The sequence below is a fragment of the Papio anubis genome, chromosome 20 (genome assembly GCF_008728515.1).
Source record: "Papio anubis isolate 15944 chromosome 20, Panubis1.0, whole genome shotgun sequence".
NCBI classification, from domain to species: Eukaryota; Metazoa; Chordata; class Mammalia; order Primates; family Cercopithecidae; genus Papio; species Papio anubis.
The window spans coordinates 10,589,335-10,611,211 of record NC_044995.1 but is presented as its reverse complement, the minus strand read 5'-3'; the positions used below and the strand labels follow the sequence as shown (position 1 = coordinate 10,611,211).

The 21,877-nt window shown below is 43.5% G+C and overlaps 1 protein-coding gene across 1 annotated transcript in view; it reads left to right on the top strand.

Annotated features, from left to right (window-relative positions):
• The first annotated feature begins 6,969 nt into the window (after positions 1-6,969).
• NLRP13 (NLR family pyrin domain containing 13) overlaps positions 6,970-21,877 on the top strand; it is a 47,547-nt gene continuing 32,639 nt past the window's right edge. Inside the window, exons 1-2 of the mRNA XM_031659304.1 lie at positions 6,970-7,782; positions 14,603-14,986. Coding sequence (XP_031515164.1) covers positions 14,668-14,986 — 319 coding nt within the window. The 5' untranslated portion in view covers positions 6,970-7,782; positions 14,603-14,667. The remainder of the gene's footprint in view (positions 7,783-14,602; positions 14,987-21,877) is intronic.

Below are 21,877 nucleotides of genomic sequence, written 5' to 3'. Positions count from 1 at the left end.
GGTATGTCTGTACATCCAAGGGGGTAGAGAAGAGAAAAGCAGTGTTGGCAAGTGAGGAAATAACAGCAGGAGAAGGGGATAATTGAGGACACAGGCTGGGTCTGAAGTGCTCTTGGCATGAAGAGGGTGGAGAGCCCACATCCAGATACAGGTGGGTTTGTGGGTCTGAGCAAGGAGTTTCTGGCTTTTCAGAGAAATGAAGGATGGCAGAATACACCACCCTTAAATATTCCAGTTTGGTGTACTGAGTTTTAAAAATTGGTACATGATAATGGTACATATTGACAGGAAAGGCAGGAGGGAGGGGCTGGATGAAGAGGGGTTGGTTAACGGGCACAAAAATACAACAGATAGAAGGAGTAAGTTCTAGCGTTTGATAGCACAGTAGCGTGACTATAGTTCATAATAATTTATTGTGTATTTCAAATGGACTATTTTGAGCTGAAGATGCTTGAGAAGGAGCAGACACAAGAAAAATTCTCTGCCTTCCCTTGATTTGCCGAAAAGCAAGACATCAGTTTGTAAAGGTGCCCCCTTTCCCCTTCTCTACCGGGAAACACAGAAGTTAATCACCGGAGACAGCTCCAGACACGTACAGCCCTGAGAAGGCACCAGACGAATCTACACAACAAACCCTTATGAGCCAGCCCTCATCCTCCATTTTTTCCCCTACACATTTACCTTCTCACAATTTACCATCCCAGGAATTTGAGGTCTTTCTCATCTGTCTTTTCACTTTTCTAAGAAGGTATTGTTCTGGCCACAGGTGCGATGGCTCACGCCTGTAATCCCAGCACTTTGGGAAACCGAGGCGGGTGGATCACCTCAGGTCAGGAGTTCGAGACCAACCTGGCCAACATGGCGAAACCCCACCTCCACTAGAAGTAGAAAAATTAGCTGGGTGTGGTGGTGGGCGCCTGTAATCCCAGCTACTTGGGAGGCTGAGACAGGAGAATCACTTGAACCTGGGAAGCAGAGGTTACAGTGAGCCTGGGCGACAGAGTGAAACTGTCTCAAAAAAAAAAAAAAAAGAATGTATTGGTCTTTTGTTAGGATGACAGATAAGCCTAAGTTCTAATCACGCCTCAGTGTTACTCATCGCTGAGTGCTCCCATGGGTATGCACACCTAAACTTGTTTGCTGTGCTTTTGTTCATCTGTCTTTCATGAAACTAATGCACAGGCTCCAGCCAATGAATCTAAGATCAATAAAGACAGAGAGAGGGAAAAGCATACTTCCATCCCCTACGGAAGTATATCAAGATCATCTACACATGAAATAAGCCAGGCACAGAAAGACAAACATTGCATGTTCTCACGTATTTTGGGGATCTAAAAATTAAAACAGGTCGGGCACAGTAGCTCAAGCCTGTAATCCCAGCACTTGGGGAGGCTGAGGTGGGTGGATCACTTGAGGTCAGGAGTTTGAGACCAGCCTGACCAACATGGTGAAACCCCATCCCTACAAAAAATACAAAAATTAGCCAGCTGTGATCCCAGCTACTCGGGAGGTTGAGACATGAGAATTGCTTGAACCCGGGAGGTGGAGGTTGCAGTGAGCCGAGATTGCACCGCTGCACTCCAGCCTGGGTGACAGAGCGGGAACGTGTCTCTAAAAAATAAATATCAAAACAATTGAACTCATGGATATAGAGAGTAGAAGGATGGTGACCAGAGCCTGGGGAGGGTTGTGGGGGGTGGGGAGGAAAGTGGGTGATGGTTAATGGGCAAAAAAAAATTAGAAAGGATGAATAAGACCTTGTATTTGATAGCACAACATGGTGACTATAGTCTATAGTACTTTAATTATACACTGAAAATAACTAAAATGGTATAATTGGATTGTAACACAAAGGATAAATTTTTGAGGGGACGGATACCCCATTCTCTATGATGTGGTGATTATGCATTGCATGCTTGTGTCAAAGTATCTCATGTACCCCATAAATATATACTTCTACTATGTACCCAGAAAAATTAAACATTAAAAAGCAGGCTGGGTGTGGTGGCTCACACCTGTAATCCCAGCCCTTTGGGAGGCCGAGGCAGGCGGATCACCTTAGGTCAGTAGCAGGAACCGTCATACTGTTCTCCATTTTCCATCCCCATCAACAATGCACTAAAGTTTCATTTTTCTCCACATTCTTGCCAACACGGATTATTTTCCATTTTAAACATCGCTATTCTAATGGGTAAACATTTTTAAAAGATAAAAGTCTGTCATCTCCATCTGGTTCTGTGGTCGAGTCTTGATCATCCTAGAGTCCATGTAACTTTAAGTTTTGGTAAGAATTATATCCCATGAATCCTTTTCCGTCCATTTTACAAAGGAGAAAACGAAAGTTGAACTAAGTTAAGTAAATTCAGCCCAAGCTGTGAGTGTTGGAAACCAGCAGTTAGAACCTGACCAAATTCCTAAGCCCATGAGCCGAGCCGTGTGGGTGACTGACACCTGAGTTTATTGAGAAGGAATATTTGCAGAGGGGCAGTGTCAAAGTCAGTGCTGCCGAATCCTGCAGCTTTCTTCTCTGTGCCTCGCGATTTCTTCTTCACGTCTACAGCTATTTTGATTTTTTCCTGACTGCATCTACCAGTGGCTACCCTGGACCTCTGGACACCTGGAGACCCCACGAAGTCTCTTTCAGGTCTTAGAATTTTGCTAGTGCTGTGAGTCTCCTGGCTCTCAGATCCTCAGAGCTGAAAGAAAACTTGGGAATTTAGGACTCCACTTTGGGGTCAGAAAAGCTGAGTTTCAGAGATGGGCAAGGATTTTCTGAATGAGAGCTGGTAATGTCTGCAGTTGAATCTCTAGCTCTCACTTGTGATTTTCAATATGGACCCACTGGGTGCGGCCAACTGGAGGGTCTAGCCATTGTAACTGTAAGGAAGTGGATGATGAGGAAAAGAGAAGAGAACAAAAAACAGAACTCACCCCTGCAGAGAATTATTCTTGCTGGCTCCTTCCTGTCCAAAGCATCTCCCAAAGCAGACATCACCTGCTCTGCCCCACCCCCCAACCCTTATAAGGGCCGGGGAAGTCAGGCAATTGGCACCTTCTCTTCCCATTGGCGGAGGCTGGCTCACTAGAATTCCTCTGCGTTGCACCAATTGGAAGGCATTTAGCTCCCTTGATTCAGAATGAATGGGCTGCAGGTCTTGATCCTACAGGTGCTTCCAATTTGTAAAGGAACCTCTCCCTTGCCTCTTAGGTCTAGAAGAGCAAGCAACAGGAAGTTACATGTTTCGAGAGCTTCCCAGGCTCCTTAGAAGGCTAACACCGTGTTCAGTCTGAAAAAGCCACTTCCCATTTGGAAACATCGAGAGCCATTCATTGGCTCATCTTATTTACATGTTCATCTCTTCTACTTAGGATAGAATTGTATCGAGCAAAAGGAGGGTCTCAAGATCATCAGGGCCCAGTCTAGGGCCCACATACAATGGGCTGAGTCTCAGGGAGACCCAGAGACAGAGCTTGTGGGAAAAGGAAAACTCACCAGCAGAGTACAAGGGAGGGGGCGTTGGGAAGGACTGGCTTGAGGAATTTTCTTTAAAAAGAAAAAAACACCTACAGTTGGCCGGGCGCGGTGGCTCACGCCTGTAATCCCAGCACTTTGGGAGGCCGAGGTGGGCGGATCACCAGGTCAGGAGATCGAGACCATCCTGGCTAACACGGTGAAACCCCGTCTCTACTAATAATACAAAAAATTAGCCGGGCGTGGTGATGGGCACCTGTAATCCCAGCTACTCAGGAGGGTGAGGCAGGAGAATGGCATGAACCCAGGAGGCAGAGCTTGCAGTGAGCCGAGATCGTACCACTGCACTCCAGCCTGGAAGACACAGCGAGACTCCATCTCAAAAGAAAAAAAAGTCACCTATAGTTGTTGGGGAGAAAACCCACAAGATAACCAACTTTATCAAGTTTGCATCAACTCATGTTGGAATATCAGCAGTTTTTACCTAGGAGTTTTAAATTTTTTTCAATTTTATCTTATTTATATATTTTTGAGACAGGGTCTCGTTCCACAGCCCAGGACGAAGTGCAGTGGCGTGATCATAACTCACCCCGCAGCCTCGGCTTTCTGGGCTCAAGTAATCTTCTGCCTCAGCCTCTCCAGTAAACGGCATTACAGGAAAGGGGTCCCGGGTCCAGACCCCCAGACAGGGTCCCTGGATCTCGTGCGAGAAAGAATTCAGGGCGAATTTGAAAAGTGAAATCAAGTTTATTAGGAAAATAAAGGAATAAAGAATGGCTACTCCATAGACAGAGCAGCCTAGAGGGCTGCTGGTGGCCCATTTTGATGGTTATTTCTTGATGATATGCTAAACAACGGGTAATACTCATGCCCACTTTTAGACCATTACACTTCCTTAATGCTGCCACAGCATTCATAACCGTCATGGTGCTGGTGGAGTGTAGCAGGAGGACCAGAGGCCACGAACCGCTGCGTGCTGGGTGGAGTGTAGCAGGAGGGACAACTGTGAGCCGAACTGTCATGGTGCTGGTGGGAGTGTAGCAGGGAGGATGACCAGAGGCCACGAACTGTCACGGTGCTGGTGGAAGTGTAGCAGTGAGGACAACCAGAGGTCCCTATCGTGGGCATCTTGACTTTGGTGGGATTTGGCGGCTTCTTTACTGCAACCTGTTGTATCAGCAAGGTCTTTATGACCTGTATTTTTTGCTGTCCTCCTATCTCATCCTGTGACTTAGAATGCCTTAAATATCTAGGAATGCAGCCTAGGAGGTCTCAGCCTCAGTTTACCCAGCTCCTTTTCAAGATGGAGTTGCTCTGGTTCACATGCCTCTGACAACAGGGACCATCGGTGCATGCCAGCGCTCATGGCTAATTTTTTGTAGAGACAGGAATATCACTATGTTAAACAGCCCAGGCTGGTCTTGAACTTCTGGCCTCAAGGGATCTCTTGCCTCAGCCTCCCAAAGGGCTGGGATTACAGGCACATGCCATCAAGTCCGGGCTATGTATGAGTTTTATATTCACAAAGGGTATGATGATGTGTCTTCAGACATCAGCAGAGAGAAAAATCAAAGGTAAAACAGTTTTCATTAGGTTTACAGGAAATAGCCAAGAGTGTGTTGTCAAACTTTGAGGATTTTCGGCCATCTCATAAGTAAGTAATGAGACTTCCATATAATTTTGAACTTGCATTTATCTTATTATATAGGAGATTCAGCATGTTTTCAGATGGTCAAGAGTCATTGGCATTTCTTTGTTTACAAACAATTATTAATTTCTCCATTTCATTTTGGTAATTTTTCAAAGCTCTTATAGACATATAGGCTGGGCATGGTGGCTCATGCCAGTAATCCCAGCACTTTAGGAGGCTGAGGCAGGTGGACAATTTGAGGTCAGGAGTTCAAGACCAGCCTGACCAACATGGTGAAACCCTGTTTCTACTAAAACTACACACAAAAAAAGATTAGTGAGGCATGGGGGCACATGCCTGTAATCTCAGCTGTTTGGGAGGCTGAGGCAGAAGAATCACTTGAACCCGGGAGGTGGAGTTTGCAGTGAGTGGAGATGTCACCCCTGTACTCCAGCCTGGGTGGCAGAGTGACACTCTGTCTCAAAAAAAAAAAAGGCATGTCAACTTTCTGATATAAGTTGCAAATATATTTACCAGTTTATAGTTTGTCTTTTTACCTTGCTTAACACATCCTTTGTTATGAATGCTTAAAAAACATTTGTAATAAAATTTGTTTATTTTTTCTCTAATTGCTTTTGAATTTTAAATCTTAGCTAAGAAAGCTTTCTAGCTTCCTACTTTGATAAACATGCCTCAGCAAAATACACAATATGTCCAAAAACTACAGTTTCTATGTGACTGAAATTCAGCCAAATATCAAAGATGACTGGATTAAATTATTCTTACACATGTCTTGGTGTTTGGTTGATGGACCAGTGATGTTGGGGTGTGTAATGAAATAAATACATACATCATTCAGAAACTATTACATATTCATCCATGGACTTTAGTTTTCATGTTTTTATTTTAGCAAAATCATAAATTATGTTGTTATATAATCAAGATATTCATGTCATATGCATTCTATTGATGGTACTGATCTGGAGTTTAGAAAAATGTGATTGTACTCAGAATGTCCAAAGTTTTAACATATTTTTATCATAAAGTGTAAATTAAACTAAAGGTAAACCATTTGAATGTACATTTTTCATGTTTGCAAAAAATGAATTTTCTTTGATTGTATGAAAATGTACCTATTAAAATTGAGTGAAATACTTTTATAATTAATGGATGTGAAAATTTTTAATCAAAATTACTTAAATAAAACTAAGCAAAATTCTAAAAAAAAAAAAAAAAAAAAAAAAAAAAGAAAGCTTTCCCCACCATCAAGTGTGAGAGGAATTCAATTGTTTTCTTCTGGTGCTTCTCAGGTTTTATTGATGCATTTAAATTTCTGATGTGCTTGAAAATTATTCTGTTGTATAGGAAACAGATCTAGCATCACCATGCTTATTAAAAATCAATTTCCCTCACTTATGAGTGCTGCAATATTTATCAAATTTGTATATGTTAATAATTCTATTTTTGGATTTTCTACTCTGTTCCTTTGCTCAGTCTATTTGCACATGTGCCAATACTATATTTTAATCATAAAGGCCTCATGGTATATTTTAATATCTGCTAGGTTTAGTCCCTCTTCCTTACTCCTTTTCAGGATTTTCCAGGCCATTCCTACAAATTCGATTTGTCCAGTTGAATTTTATAATCAACTTCTGCACCTCCAGGTAAAACCTTGACGTATTTGTATTAGAGAGAAGTGATATATTTATGAGGTGGAGCTTTCCATGCAAAAACGTGGTATTTATTTCTTTAAGGCTTAAGTTCGCTCTTGGGTCTTGCAGACATGCATTTTATAGTTTTTCTTATGTCAGTTTTGGATATTAAGTTTTTAAGCAAGCATTTTATTTTCCTTTTTTTTTTTTTGCTATAGTAAATAGGGGTGTTCTTTTCCACTGTTTTATTTTTGTTTGCATATTTGAAGTCTATTGATTTTTGAATAGTTACTTCATTACCTGCTGTATTACCAATTTCTCTTGTCATTAGGAGTTTTCTCATGCAGTCTTTTGCATTGTCCCAATAGGTAATCAAGTTTGCAAATATAGTTTTACCTGTTGCTTTTCAATTATTATACCTCTCACTAATTGCTTTCCAACTGCCAGTTTAAAGCCTATAACCTGAGCTTAAAACTAGCTAACACTGTTGATAGAATTGGTTGACATCTGCAGCAGAATGTTGAATAGCAATGGAGTTATGACTATCCTTGTCTTATTTCTGACTTCAGTGGAAAATCCTTTGTGTTCATGATGGAGTGGATGAAGGAGCATTTCTCCTGCATTTGGAAGAAGAAACGGTCCTGGAAGTGGCGGCAACGGTGATTTTAATGTCTCACGAACTCGTTCTCCCTTTCATCTTTCATTGCCCTGTGAGATCTCCCAGATGGTAGGAGGGGCAATCACAGGCATTACTCACATCTGTGGCCCTTTGCCGGCGTGGATGGCTCCTTTTACTTCAGGACAGTATGGTTTTTAATTAGAAACCCAGTTCTGCCTCCCAGCCTGAATAAGCCTGTGATTAGCTAGACCTGGAGGAGAAAAGCCAGAGCTCGTACGTTGCAGCTGAGTCTTGGCTTCTCAACTGATCCCGAGTTGTGCTGGGGAAAGGGAGCGGGAAGAGAGCTATAAACCAGGAGGCCCTGAGACACAGCTAAGAGGAGGAAGACGGACCCAAGGGCTGGTCACAGGTGAGGACGGGGTGGCGGTGACTACTTCTGTGGGGGTTTCCTGAGTCAGAGCCTCTGGAAACTCGTGTGCGATTCAAAGCCCGTTTGGTAAGAGATGTCTCCTCTCTCTGCTCTAAGGTTTCGTCTTTCTCTGGGACCTTTCCCTCCACTGTATCCTGCTGGTGTTTTCTTACTCAGGAGCAGGAATTGATTGCACACGCTTCCGTCTTCAGTTGGAAGCTTTCCACCTCCTCAACCAAGGGGATTCCGCAGTCGTGTGAGACTTTCTAGCTGAATTTCTCTGTTCCTGTATTTTTTTTCCCCTCCAGCGTTTTTGCACTCACTGACCACTCTACCTCCTAATCCTCTTCCCGCCTTCCTTGGCTCATTCTGATGCATGCTTCAAGTTTGGAGGAATTTCCTTTCAAGTCCCACGTACCTGGTCTCCTTGCTGTGTAACTTCATGGCACCATGTGGGTCTCACACCCAATATGCTTCATCCTAATTACAGTCGACCCTCTTTGTTTATGGATTCCATGTCTGTGGAATTCATCTACTCGCTCAGATGTGCTGGCAACCCCCAAATCAATATTTGCAGAGCTTTCCAAGTCATTCGGACATGCACAGAGTCAGGGAAAATTCGAGCTGAGGTCAGAGAAGGCAGTGCTGGTGGGTCTACTTAGGGCCCTATTTTTGTATTTTTGGGCTTTTCTTTGGTGACTTTGCTGTCTAAATGCCCCCTTATGTAGTGTGGAAGTTCCATCTGGTGCTCTACACACAAGAAGGGATGTGAGTTCTGAAGACAATGCATGTGTTAGATGAGCTTCATTCAGGCATGAGCTATAGTGTTGGTGGCGGTGGGCTCAGTGTTAATGAATCAACAATATGTATTCAATTAGGTGTCCTTAAACAGAGACACGTATAAAACAAGGTTACGTATTGACTAGTGGATGAAGATGTGACCAGAGGCTCACGGGAACCTAACCCTATAATCTTGGAGGAGTTGTTGATGGCTGATGTGATACCTCAGTTCTTGTCTCCTTGGTTTAAAAATTTAAACAAGAGACATATGAGAAAAGAAGTGCAGCATGGAGTAACTTTTTTTTTTTCTTTTTCAAGACAGTCTGGCTCTTGTCACTCAGGCTGGAGTGCAGTGGCGCCATCTCAGCTCACTGCAACCTCCGTCTCCCAGGTTCAAGCCATTCTCCTGCCTCAGCCTCCTGAGTAGCTGGGATTACAGGTGCCCACCACCACGCCCAGCTAATTTTTGTATTTTTAGTAGAGACGGGGTTTCACCATGTTGGCCAGGCTGGTCTCAAACTCCTGACCTCACGTGATCTGCCCACCTCGGCCTCCCAAAGCGCTGGGATTACAGGCATAAGCCACTGTGCCTGGCCCTCTTGCTCAGCTTCTACTCGGTGTTTAATGATGCCTTAATGCCATTTGAATCTCAAATAAGCTTCTTCCCTGGTCTTTACCCTCCCTGCTAATACCTGAAAGGGTTTTTTTTCTATAATGTTTCAAGTTTTCCTCTGTGTGCCCTTCCCCATCTTTTCCACAACAATTTCTGGAGTAGTCCAATGAATTTGGGCTGCCAGGGTAGGTCCTAACATACATCTCTTCTGGAGATTTCTCTTTGGGAGACATGGGGGCGGGGGCGGTTCACACACCAGTAGCTTTAAGCATAGTGTTTTGGGCCAGGCACTGTGGCTCATGCCTGTAATCCCAGCACTTTGGGAGGCCAAGGCCTGTGGCATCACCTAAGGTCAGGAGTTCGAGAGCAGCCTCGCCAACATGGTGAAACCCTGTTTCTACTAAAAATAAAAAATTAGCTAGATGTGGTGGTGTGCACCTGTAGTCCTAGCTACTCCGGAGGCTGAGGCAAGAGAATCACTTGAACCTGGGAGGCAAAGACTGCAGTGAGCCGAGATGGAGCCATTGCACTCCAGCCTGGGCAATGAGAGCAAAACTCCATCTCAAAAAAATAGTCTTTTGTTCTGCTGTCTTTCTGTTGCCTTCAATGCTACCTGGTATTTTGAGATGACCCAGCACACGTGCCGGACCAGGTTCTACAGGGGAATAGCGGCAGATTCGTCTCAATCACCGTTAGTTGCCCGGTGGCCAACATCGTGATGGGCAGAACTCAGCCTTGACTTCTGTTTTCTCTCTTTGTTACCCCTTCTCCCTGATTAGTTCCCCCGTTCCCATCTCTCAAATGTCTTTGATCTTTACTGTGACTAATTCACTTCAATGTTCTTTTTATCCACATTTCAGGTGAACCTTCTAAATGTGAGTTGGTAAGTACTATCAGGAACCTGTAACTTTTCTAGGACAGCTGTCACTGTTTTAGTAAGGCAGATAAATCAGGTGCTGATGGCATCCTTCCTTCTGGGATGGGATGAAAGCGAGTGAACTCCAGTCTAGATAAGGTTGCCAGAAAAAATACCCAGTTGAGTCAGAATTTCGGATAAACAATAAATTCTTCTTGGTGTGTGTATGTTCCAAATAACACTCTTGTGTATCCAAAATTAAAATTGAACTGGAATCAGCACCCTATGGAATTGCATTTAAGAAAACAACAAATAACTTTCTAAGTATATCCCAAATGTCATTCATTGTTCACCAGAAATTCGAATTTAACTCAGCATCTTGTATTTTTGCTGGTCAAATCCGGAAACCCTAGTCAATGTTTACCACCACCATTTCCTCCCTTCCTTTATTCTTGCCTTGAGTTTTCTCAGGGATGGGAAACAAGATGTTAAGAGCTAGGTTCAGGGTGGGAAACGACATTAACAGCTAGGTTCAGCACAATTAATTGATCCTTAGTTTACCAGAAGGAGGAGTTCGTATTTTCAGAATATTACTGGTTTTCTTATAGAAATAAGTGCTTGCGTTTTAAGTGAAAAGATGTTTGTATTTGTAAATCTTTTCCCTTCTCCCCCTTCCCCCAATCACTGAAACAACCAGGGGCCGGGTGCAGTGGCTCACGCCTGTAATCTCAACACTTTGGGAGGCCAAGGCCGGTGGATCACCTGAGGTCAGGAGTTTGAGACCAGCCTGGCCAACATGACAAAACCCCATCTTTGCTAAAAAGACAAAAATTAGCCAGGTGTGGTGGCACATGCCTGTAATCCCAGCTACTTGAGAGGCTGAGGCAGAAGAATTGCTTGAACCTGGGAGGCAGAGGTTGCAGTGAGCTGAGATCGTGCCACTGGGTGACAGAGTGAGACTCCCTCTGAAAAAACAAACCAAAAAAACAAACAACCTCGGTATTGGAGACAGTGCTTGTCTTGGGTGTTGCTATCTGGTTGGTGTAGGAGAGAAAGGAAACTCTGGGCAGAGTATGAGTCTTTTTGACCGGGATGTTTTGAAGGCCTATCACAGGATAGAGAAGGGCTCAGAAACTTTCCTGGATAGTTCTTTTTTTGCATTTAGGGAGTTGTCTTAGTCTGTTCCTGCTGCTATAACAAAATATCTTAGACTGGGTAATTTATAAAGAACAGAAATTGATTTCTTGCAGTTCTAGAGGCTGGGAGTGCAGGGTTGAAGTGCCAGCGGATTCAGTGTCTGAAGACCTGCTGTCTGCTTCGTAAATGGCACCTCTTGCTGTATCCCCACACGGTGAAGGAAAGGAAGGGCAAAACGAGATGCGGTGGCTCCATTCAACCTCTTGAGTAAGGTCCCAACTCCCATTCATGTAGCTTCCTCCATCATGACTACCTCTTAAAGACTCTACCTCTTAATAATATCGCATTCATGGTTAGGTTTCAACTATAAAATTTGAGGGACACAAACATTTAGACTGTAGCAGGAGTGACACATTGAGGATTAAGGGTTTGGTTAGATCAGGTGGCTTCTCTGTTCTGGCTTATTTGCTCAGCTCCTTCCTGTCCAGAGGCAGGCATTTGAACTACAATGAATGTTTTGCTTAGGCCAGTTACAAAGTGGCTTTCACACTCTCACAAGTAACATGTGGGACTTCCAGTTGCTCCCCATCTTTGACAACATTTGATAATATCAGCCCTAATCATTTCAGTCACTTCACGTAGGTGTAGTATTATCTTCTTTTTTTTTTTTTTTTTTTTGAGATGGAGTGTTGCTCTGTTACCTAGGCTGGAGTGCGATGGTGTAATCTCAGCTCACTGCAACCTCTGCCTCCTGGGCTAAAGCAATTCTCCTGCCTCAGCCTCCCAAGTAGCTGGGATTATAGCTGTGAACCACCAGGCCTGGCTAAATTTTTGCGCTTCTAGTACACACAAGGTTTCACCATGTTGGCCAGGGTGGTCTCAAACTCCTGATCTCAGGTGATCTGCCCACCTCGGGTTCCCAAAGTGCTGAGATTACAGGTATAAGTCACCGTGCCTGGCCTGGGTGTAGTAGTATCTTACTGTGGTTTTAATTTAAATTTTCCAATGAGTCATGCGTTTTGGCCATTTGGATAACTTCATTTCTGAGGTGCCTGACGCAGCATTCTTCCCATTTACAAAAACGGAAGTGTTTTTACTGCATTTGTTGGGTATATTACTTTAATTGTTCAACCAATTAGGTCAGATTGGTTAATTATGTGATTCAGATATTCTGTATCTTGATCATTTTCTTTCTGTGTGTTCCTCCAGTTATTGAGATATCTGTTTAAATCTTCAACTAATCAATCTTTTAACTGTATTTTTGTGTTACGTATTTTGAAGCTATACTGTTGGGTACATACAGATTAGCCTTACTGTATCTTCATATGGGAATGATCTTATAAAATGTTCTCTATATTTAATGATTAATTTTGCCTTAAAATCTATTCTGAACGTGATACAACTGTACCTACCTCAGGTTAGGGTTTTTATACTGTATCTTTTTTCATTATTTTAAATGTTTTATGCTCTTATATTTAAAGTATGCCTTTTTGTATCTAATCTAGTTTAACAGATATTCTTCAATTAAAATATTTAGTCCATTCACACTTATGTAATTGACTCATTTTAGTTTCAGCACACCATCTTATTTGTTTTCTATTTGTTCCGTTTGTCTCCCGTTCTCTTATTTCTCTTGTTATCTTTGTTTAAATTTAAGTTCATGGGTAGATGTGCAGGTTTGTTACATAGGTAAACTTTTGTCATGGGGGTTTGTTCAGGTTATTTCATTACCCAGGGGTTAAGCCCAGTACCCATTAGTGATTTTTCCTGCTCTTCTCCCTCCTCCATCCCTCCCCACTCTGATAGGCCCCAGTGTCTCTGGTTCTCCTCTGTGTGTCCATGTGTTCTCATCTTTTAAATAGATATTTAATTTCTGTTAACTTTTTGGTTATACATCCTTCAGTCTTATGGTTATCCTAGAAATTTGAATATTGATTTTTAAAATTTGTTTATTTATTTAGAGACGGAGTTGCTCTGTCGCCCAGGCTGGAGTGCAGTGGCACAATCTCAGCTCACTGCAACCTCCGCCTCCTGGATTCAAGGGATTCTCCTGCCTCAGCCTCCTGAGTAGCTGGGATTACAGGCACCTGCCACCATATCTGGCTAATTTTTGTCTTTTTAGTAGAGACGGGTTTGTCGTGTTGGCCAGGCACCTGGTCTCAAACTCCTGACTTCAGGTGATCCACCCTCCTTGGCCTCCCAAAGTGCTGGGATTACAGGCTTGAGCTGCCGCACCCGGCCTCAGTACTTATCTTTGACTTCAGCTTTATGTATTTCCCTCTCCTCCTTTGTTGCTGTCTTCATATTTTACACTGTATGTTATAAATTCCACAAGATGATGTCAAGAGTCATTTTTCCTTTACATTTATCCTCATACTGACCATTTCTGTGGCTCTGTCTCTTGACACACTTCCATCCTTTCCTCTGATAAACTGCTTCTTAGGTATTTTTGTGTGATATGCATATCTGCTGGCAGCAAATCCTCACCTGTTGACTGGAAACATCTTTATTTAGTTTCCCTATGTGAAGGACATTTTCATGGCCATACAGTCTAGGCTGGCAGGTTTTAAAAAATAGCAATTAAAGATGTCATTTTATTGTCACTTTTAAAATTTATTTTTATTATACTTTAAGTTTTGGGATATATATGCAGAACGTACAGATTTGTTATATAGGTATACATGTGCCATAGTGGTTTGCTGCACTCATCAACCCATCATCTATATTAGGTATTTCTCCTAATGCTATCCCTCCCCTAGCCCCCCACCCCCATTGTCACTTTTATAAAATAGAGATAATAACCATCCTATTCCTCTGGTTGTTGACAGAATAAAACAAAGGTCATAATGCATGGTGTAGAGTCAATACTCCATATCGTTTATGGCCGAGTTCCTCCTAGATACCAGGCCCCTGTTGTAGGCAGAGCATAGAACACTCTGGTGTTACACCCAAGAGTAAGACAGGCAAGGTCTCTGTCTAAATGGAGTCCGAGTTCTTGCAGAAGAGAGACAAAGATAAGTGTACAAGGCTGAGTGCAGTGGCTCACGCCTGTAATCCCAACACTTTGGGAGGCCAAGGTCCATGGATCATGTGACGTCAGGAGACCACCCGTGGCCAATGTGGTGAAACCCCATCTCTACTGAAAACACAAAAATTAGCTGGGCGTGGTGGCGGGCACCTGTAGTGCAGCTACTCAGGAGGCTGAGGCAGGAGAATCGCTTGAACCCGGGAGGCGGAGGTTGCAGTGAGCTGAGATTGCGCCACTGCACTCCAGCCTGGGGGACAGAGTGAGACTCCATCCCAAAAAACAAAAAAGTGTACTAACACAAGTAGCAGGAAGTACTGTGAAGCGAAAATACTCAAATGTGTAGTCTAGACAGTGAGGAGGTGATATTTATGGCTTATGATTTCAACTCTCTCCTTCTTTTCTGTAGGCCCCAAGTGTTCTGTGGACGTAGGAGAACATTGCTGAAGTGAGAAATTGCACGTGTCGGGCAACATGAGCTTTTCTGTAACCACCTGGGCCGACGGCGGTACCAACCAAGGGCTTCTGCCTTACCTGGTGGCTCTGGATCAGTATCAGCTAGAGGAATTCAAGCTTTGCCTGGAACCCCGGCAGCTGATGGACTTCTGGTCGGCCCCCCAGGGGCACTTCCCGTATATCCCCTGGGCCAATTTGAGAGCTGCCGACCCCTTCAATCTGTCCCTTCTTTTGGACGAACACTTCCCAAAAGGTCAGGCATGGAAAGTGGTCCTCGGCGTCTTCCAGACAATGAATCTGACCTCACTGTGTGAGGAAGTTAGAGCCAAGATGAAAGGTAAGAGGCCTCGAGAAGGAAGGTGGGGGACTGCTTGGCACTCCTGAGAGCAAGGAGGTAGCCGCTGGGTTTCCATGGGGTCATTCTACGTGGCTGGTCTCCCCCTACAAATCCTCCTTGATAATCTACAACGGTGTAAGCTTTAAAGGCCTGAAAGCTTAAAGATTTAGTGCTCTAGCCTGGGAAGGAGTAGCAAAGACAAGAAAGGGAATTGGAAGTAGTGTACATCTCAGCTCTCTGTTATAAGTCTTCCTCCCAGGTTGAAGTGATTCTCCTGCCTCAGCCTCCCGAATAGCTGGGACTACAGGCATGAGCCATCACGCCCGGCTAATTTTTTCTATTTTTAGTAGAGACGGAGTTTCACCGTGTTAACCAGGATGGTCTCAATCTCCTGATCTCATGATCTGCTCGCCTCTGCCTTCCAAAGCGCTGGGATTACAGGTGTGAGCCACCGCGACCAGCGCAGCCTTCTTTTAAAAATGCAAATTTGTCCCAATGTGATTGTTGTATTAGGGAACAACTTGAGCACAGCACAAATGTCATGTTAGCTCACGCATGGTTTTGCCTAAGAGAAACACTGAGAAAGCACAACAAACACACCCCCAGCCCCCAACCCACTGACCCTGCACTCCGCTGAGCAGAGCCACGTAGGATTGTACAAAATGCACACAGGCATACACCTAAAACATCTACCCGCTTCCTCAGTACGGGCCCTGCCCATTCTACAGATTATTGTTCTTCCACCACTTCACAAAAACTCACAAGCTGCAACACTTCCCATGTTCACAAAGTTCATGTTTTACTCAAGGTAAAATTTCATGCCACATCTTCTGTGGTATTGCAGGGCTGACTGTGGTGTTGTAGGATTCTGCAGAGTTTATTGTGTTATTTTGTTTGTTTGTTTTGAGACAGAGTCTCGCTCTGTGGCCCAGGCTGGAGTGCAGTGGCCGGATCTCAGCTCACTGCAAACTCCGCCTCCCGGGTTCCCGCCATTCTCCTGCCTCAGCCTCCTGAGTAGCTGGGACCACAGGCGCTGCCACCTCGCCCGGCTAATTTTTTGTATTTTTAGTAGAGATGGAGTTTTACTGTGTTAGACAGGATGGTCTTGATCTCCTGACCTTGTGATCTGCCTGCCTCAGCCTGCCAAAGTGCTGGGATTACAGGCGTGAGCCACCGCTCCCGGCCGTTTATTGTGTTATAAAGTATTTTCTAATTAGCAAGTGCAAAACCATGCTGTTTAAGCTTCTGCTTAAAATTATATATATAAAATAATATATATAATATATAAAATCACTGATTCTATTTCCCATAAGTTGTGTGGTTTTAGTGCACAGTTGAATCTGCTGTGGTGAGTTTTCAGAATGTATATGTCACTTTATAGCAGAACTGACCGCCTGTGAGATCTGTTGAAAATACTCATAATGTTTCCTGGTGCCTGTTATAAACCAGACATTGATTGATTGATTGATTGATTTTGAGATGGAGTTTCGCTCGTCACCCAAGCTGGAGTGCAATGGTGCGATCTTGGCTCTCTGCAACCTCTGCCTCCCGGATTCAAGGGATTCTCCCTGCCTCAGCCTCCTGAGTAGCTGGGATTATAGGCACTCACCACCACGCCTGGCTAATTTTTGTATTTTTAGTAGAGATGGGGTTTTGAAAACCATGTTGGCCAGGCTGGTCTCGAACTCCTGACCTCAGGTGATCTGCCTGCCTCAGCCTCCCAAAATTCTGGGATTACAGGCGTGAGCCACCGCGCCCGGCCATAAACCAGCTTAATGCTCTCTATGCATTTGTACTGACTCTTCACTAATATTATAAGAAGGAGGTCCTATTATTCGTGTCTTACAGAGAAGGAAACTGAGACACAGACAGCTTAAGTACATTTTCCAAGGTCACAGAGCTGGTGGAGCAGGAGAGCTGGGACGTGAGCCCAGGCAGCGTGTCTCCAAAGGCTCTGGGCTTGACCATGTACAGCTTCTCCTACCCCCAAATGAGTGAGTTCTAAGGAAGGAGAGTGGGCAACACTGAGTCTTTCATATCAGAACCCCAGGTACTGGGCGTTCTGAGTCATACAAGTTCAGGCTTTGTGTATCTTCCGGTGGGCAGGAGGATGGAATGGAAACTAGAACACCACTCCACCCTCTTTTTCCCTGTCCCTCTCATTTTTAAAGCCTTCAGATATTCTTGTTTGTAATAGGCAGATATAAAGCAGACAACTAGGGAATGCGATTTAGAATTTTTTTTTTTTTACTGTCTTAATTTCTTTTTTTTAATTATACTTTAAGTTTCGGGGTACATGTGCAGAATGTGCAGTTTTGTTATATAGGTATACACATGCCATTGTGGTTTGCTGCACCCATCAACCCATCATGTACATTAGGTATTTCTCCTAATACCATCCCTCCCCTAGCCCCCCACCCACTGACAGGCCCAGTGTGTGATGTTCCCCTCCCTGTGTCAATATGTTCTCACTGTCTAGCTCCCACTTATGAGTGAGAACATAGTGTTTGGTTTTCTGTTCTTGTGTTAGTTTGCTGAGAATGATTTCCAGCTTCATCTATGTCCCTGCAAAGGACATGAACTCATCCTTTTTTATGGCTGCATAGTATTCCATGGTATGTATGTGCCACATTTTCTTAATCCAGTCTATTGTTGATGGGCATTTGGGTTGGTTCCAAGTCTTTGCTATTGTGAACAGTGCCACAATAAACATACGTGTGCATGTGTCTTTATAGTAGAATGATTTATAATCCTTTGGGTATATACACAGTGATGGGATTGCTGGGTCAAATGGTATTTCTAGTTCTAGATCCTTGAGGAATCACCACACTGTCTTCCACAGTGGTTGAACTAGTTTACAGTCCCACCAACAGTGTAAAAGCGTTCCTATTTCTCCACATCCTCTCCAGCATCTGTTGTTTCCTGACTTAATGGTTGCCATTCTAACTGGCATGAGATGGTATCTCAATGTGGTTTTGATTTGCATTTCTCTAATGACCAGTGATGATGAACTTTTTTTTCATATGTCTGTTGGCTGCATAAATGTCGTCTTTTGAGAAGTGTCTGTTCATATAATTCTCCCACTTTTCGATGGGATTGGTTGTGTTTTTCTTGTAAATTTAAGTTCTTTGTAGATTCTGGATATTATCCCTTTGTCACATGGATAGATTGCAAAAATTTTCTCCCATTCTGCAGATTGCCTGTACACTCTGATGACAGTTTCTTTTGCTGTGTAGAAGCTCTTTAGTTCAATTAGATCCCATTTGTCAATTTTGGCTTTTGTTGCCATTGCTTTTGGTGTTTTAGTCCTGAAGAAAGGATATCAGAGATTGGAAATAGAGATTTAGAACTCTTAAATTCTGTTTCCAACCAAATATCTCTCTTTATAGAGTCCTGGAGAGAGGAATTTGCACAGAGAATGCTCTCAAAGGAAGAACTTTCTTTCTTGTTGCTGAGTTTTAAAAATATAAACTTAGTTTTTGGATACATAGTAGGTGTATATATTTATGGGGTATATGAGGTACTTTGAAACTGGCATGCATTGGGTAATAGTCACAGGGGTAAATGCAGTGTCCATCACCTCAAACATTTATCCTGTTTCTTGTCACTAATTTTTTTTTAATTTAAACTTAAATTTTAAAAAGTCTGCATGCATAGTAGGTATATATATGGGGTATATGAGATATTTTGATACTGGCATGCATGGCGTAATAGTCACAGGGGTAAATGGAGTGTCCATCACCTCAAGCATTTATCCTGTTTCTTGTCACTGATTTTTTTTTTAATTCAAACTTAAATTTTAAAAATTCTGGATGCATAGCAGGTATATATATTTACGGGGTATATGAGATATTTTGATACTGGCATGCATTGGGTAATAGTCACAGGGGTAAATGGAGTGTCCATCACCTCAAGCATTTATCCTGTTTCTTGTCACTGATTTTTTTAAAATTTAAACTTACATTTTAAAAATTCTGGATACATAGTAGGTGTATCTATTTATGGGGTATGTGAGATATTGGGATAGAGGCCAGCGATGCCTCATAACCACATCAGGGTAGATGGGGTGTCCCTCCCCTCAAGCGTTTCTCCTTTGTTTCTTGTTGCTGATTCTGAATGGCAGCATCAACTTCCTGCCTGAAGGCTGCAGGGCCGGGCGGGGCACATCAGAGGAGCCCCATTTCCCTGGTCCTTGTCTGGTTCCTACTTGGCCTTCTAAAGGCGTGGGTCATGTGGAAGATACCTCTCAAGCAGGAGAAAGCCCTGGGCCACATCCACTTCACCAGTCATGCAGGGGATGATAAAAGCCCGGCAGGTGGATCCTGTGGTTCTTAGTGCCCCGTTAGCCCCATCATCTAGGAAACTGTACCGTGAGTATCTCTGTACTTGACCAGTGTTGTGGAATATGCATTTGAGAGTGAGTTTGCGGACACACATGTGTATACAGGGACCCATGTACTGTCTTTTAGGGATTATTGGCTTAAGGGCTCAGGTTCTAGAGTCAGGATGCCTGGATTCAAAGGCTAGTTCCAGCTGACGAACGGTAACCTTGGACAAATGATCTTACCACGGGGCTGCAATTCTTTCTTAAACTGGGTGCACTGTTCCAATCTCTACATTTCTAGGGTGAAATGCTTAGAAGGCATTGGGCACGGAGAAGGAACTCCCATGTTAGTTGATCTTTGGGGTGGTTTTTTATCTGATAGCGTCACTTGCCCTGGTGGTTTATGAGTGATTGTTTAAGCATGGTGCCTCGCCAGCAGTATCAGAGCTGGGAGAGTGTCACCTCACTACACACACACCCTCCACCCCACCCAAGGATATGGTCTGCAAATTTGCAGTCGAAGAATCTATTTCTTCCACTGGTGGATCAGATGGTTCTTAGTGCCCTGTACACTGGCTTCCATAGGTGTACAAATGGAAGTCAGAATTGGGATTATTTTGAAAGGAATTAGACTTTATTCCATAGCCAAAAGAGAATAATCAAAGGCAAATGTGTCATAGTTTTTACTTTTTTTTTTTTTCTCTAGATGGAGTCTTGCTCTGTAGCCCAGGCTGGAGTGCAGTGGCATGATCTTGGCTCACTGCAACTTCTGCCTCCAGGGTTCAAGCGATTCTCCTGCCTCAGCCTCCCAAGTAGCTGGGATTACAGGCACCTGCCACCATGCCCAGCTATCTTTTGTATTTTTAGTAGAGATGGGGTTTCCCCTTGCTGGCCAGGCTGATGCCAAACTCCTGACCTCATGGTCTGCCTGCCTCAGCCTCTCAAAGTGCTGGGAGTACAGGTGTGAGCCAACGTGCTGGGCTGGTTTTTACCTTTTATACTTAAATCTATTCTCTCCTTTGGGTTGATTTTTTTTTCTCCTGTATAAGGTGTAAAGTTTAGGTTGCCATCCCTTTTCTTTTCTTTATTTTTTCCATGTATAGATATCCACTGGCTCCAGCACCGTTTGTTGAAAAGAACTTTCTCTATTGAATTGCTTCTGCAACTTTGTCAAAAATCATCTGGCCATGCCTGGGTAGAATTCATACTTTTCAAAGTTATTTCGTTATATACATAAACATTTAAACGTTTAAAAGTACTCTATATTCTTCCTGCATTGCATTTTTAATTATGTAGGAATCACTTCCCACTAAAGCATTTTTTGGGGGCAACCTTGAAGACAAGGCCAAACTTTCCCCCACCATCCTCCACATTGGCAGTGAGGTTTAACACATGCAATGGGAACAGGGACCACACTGACTAAAGTGCATATTTATGTGTAAACAACCCATACTTCCCTCCATTCAGGGGTGGCTAGGATTAGGATAAAGACCCTACTAAGTAAATCGATGGGGCCTGGGGGAGTAATGTTGGGTGTAGGAAGAATAGGCTGGTGATCTAAAAACATGCTCCTCTGGCATTTAAAACATACTCAGATAAGTGCGCCTCACCAGAGAATGGAGGAATACCTAGGCCTGGTGAGGGACCAGTGGAACTTCCATACACCTGCTCTTTGCTATTTCTTCATGTCCTTGCAAAGTTCCCTAAGCATTAGGGAGAATAAGCAAAAACTTACTAATTTTTAACCTTTGTTTTCTCTTTGAAGCCATGTACTGGTCCTGCTAGGCTGTTCATCTAGAACAGCGTGGCTCTTATGACAGGTGGTCCCTGCTAAATCTAGAGTCTTCATCTATTAAGATCCAGATGGTGATGCCTGATCCTTGACAGTAAAGCTATCACCTGGAAGGCTCACAGCGTTGGATTCGTTTGCAACAGAGGAATGCCACGTGTCAGACAGTTGGCTTTTGGATAAACCAGAGCCAGCAACGGGGGAAAATCGTCTACTTTTCTTCTGCTTGGGTTATGCCTAGCAAAACGTTCCTACTTGGGTTCCCTGCTTCTAGGAGGTTTAGAATTCAGGACAGATTTCAGCTTGAATATATGGACATAGGACTCAGACTCCATAGGTAGGGTTTGTAGAGCTTCAGAGAGCTGGGATTCTTTGACCTAGGCGACCATGGTTAGAGAAGGATGGATTCTTGTTCTCTAAAGGAACATGGAACATCTGGAGGAAGTACAGGACTCAGCTTGCTAACCAGAACAAGCCATGTAAACAGTGACAGTCAATGGAGTTGTAAATATTAGAGCCATGTCTCTTTAGATGCAAATCCCTTATAAGGTATTGGCCCATAGCAACTATGTACTACACAGTAAAATGAGTTTGGCCACTGAGTCATAGATGAAGTCTTCTAGCTCACGAGGAAGGGGGACATTCAGAGTGGTGATGGTGCAGCAAATTGAGGGACTTGGTTTGAACCCAATTCTTGGTGCTTTTATTCCTATGGTATTTTATTCCAAAGATATTAGAGCGGCTTCTCTGTGTGGGGTACTGTTCTACACATTTGGGA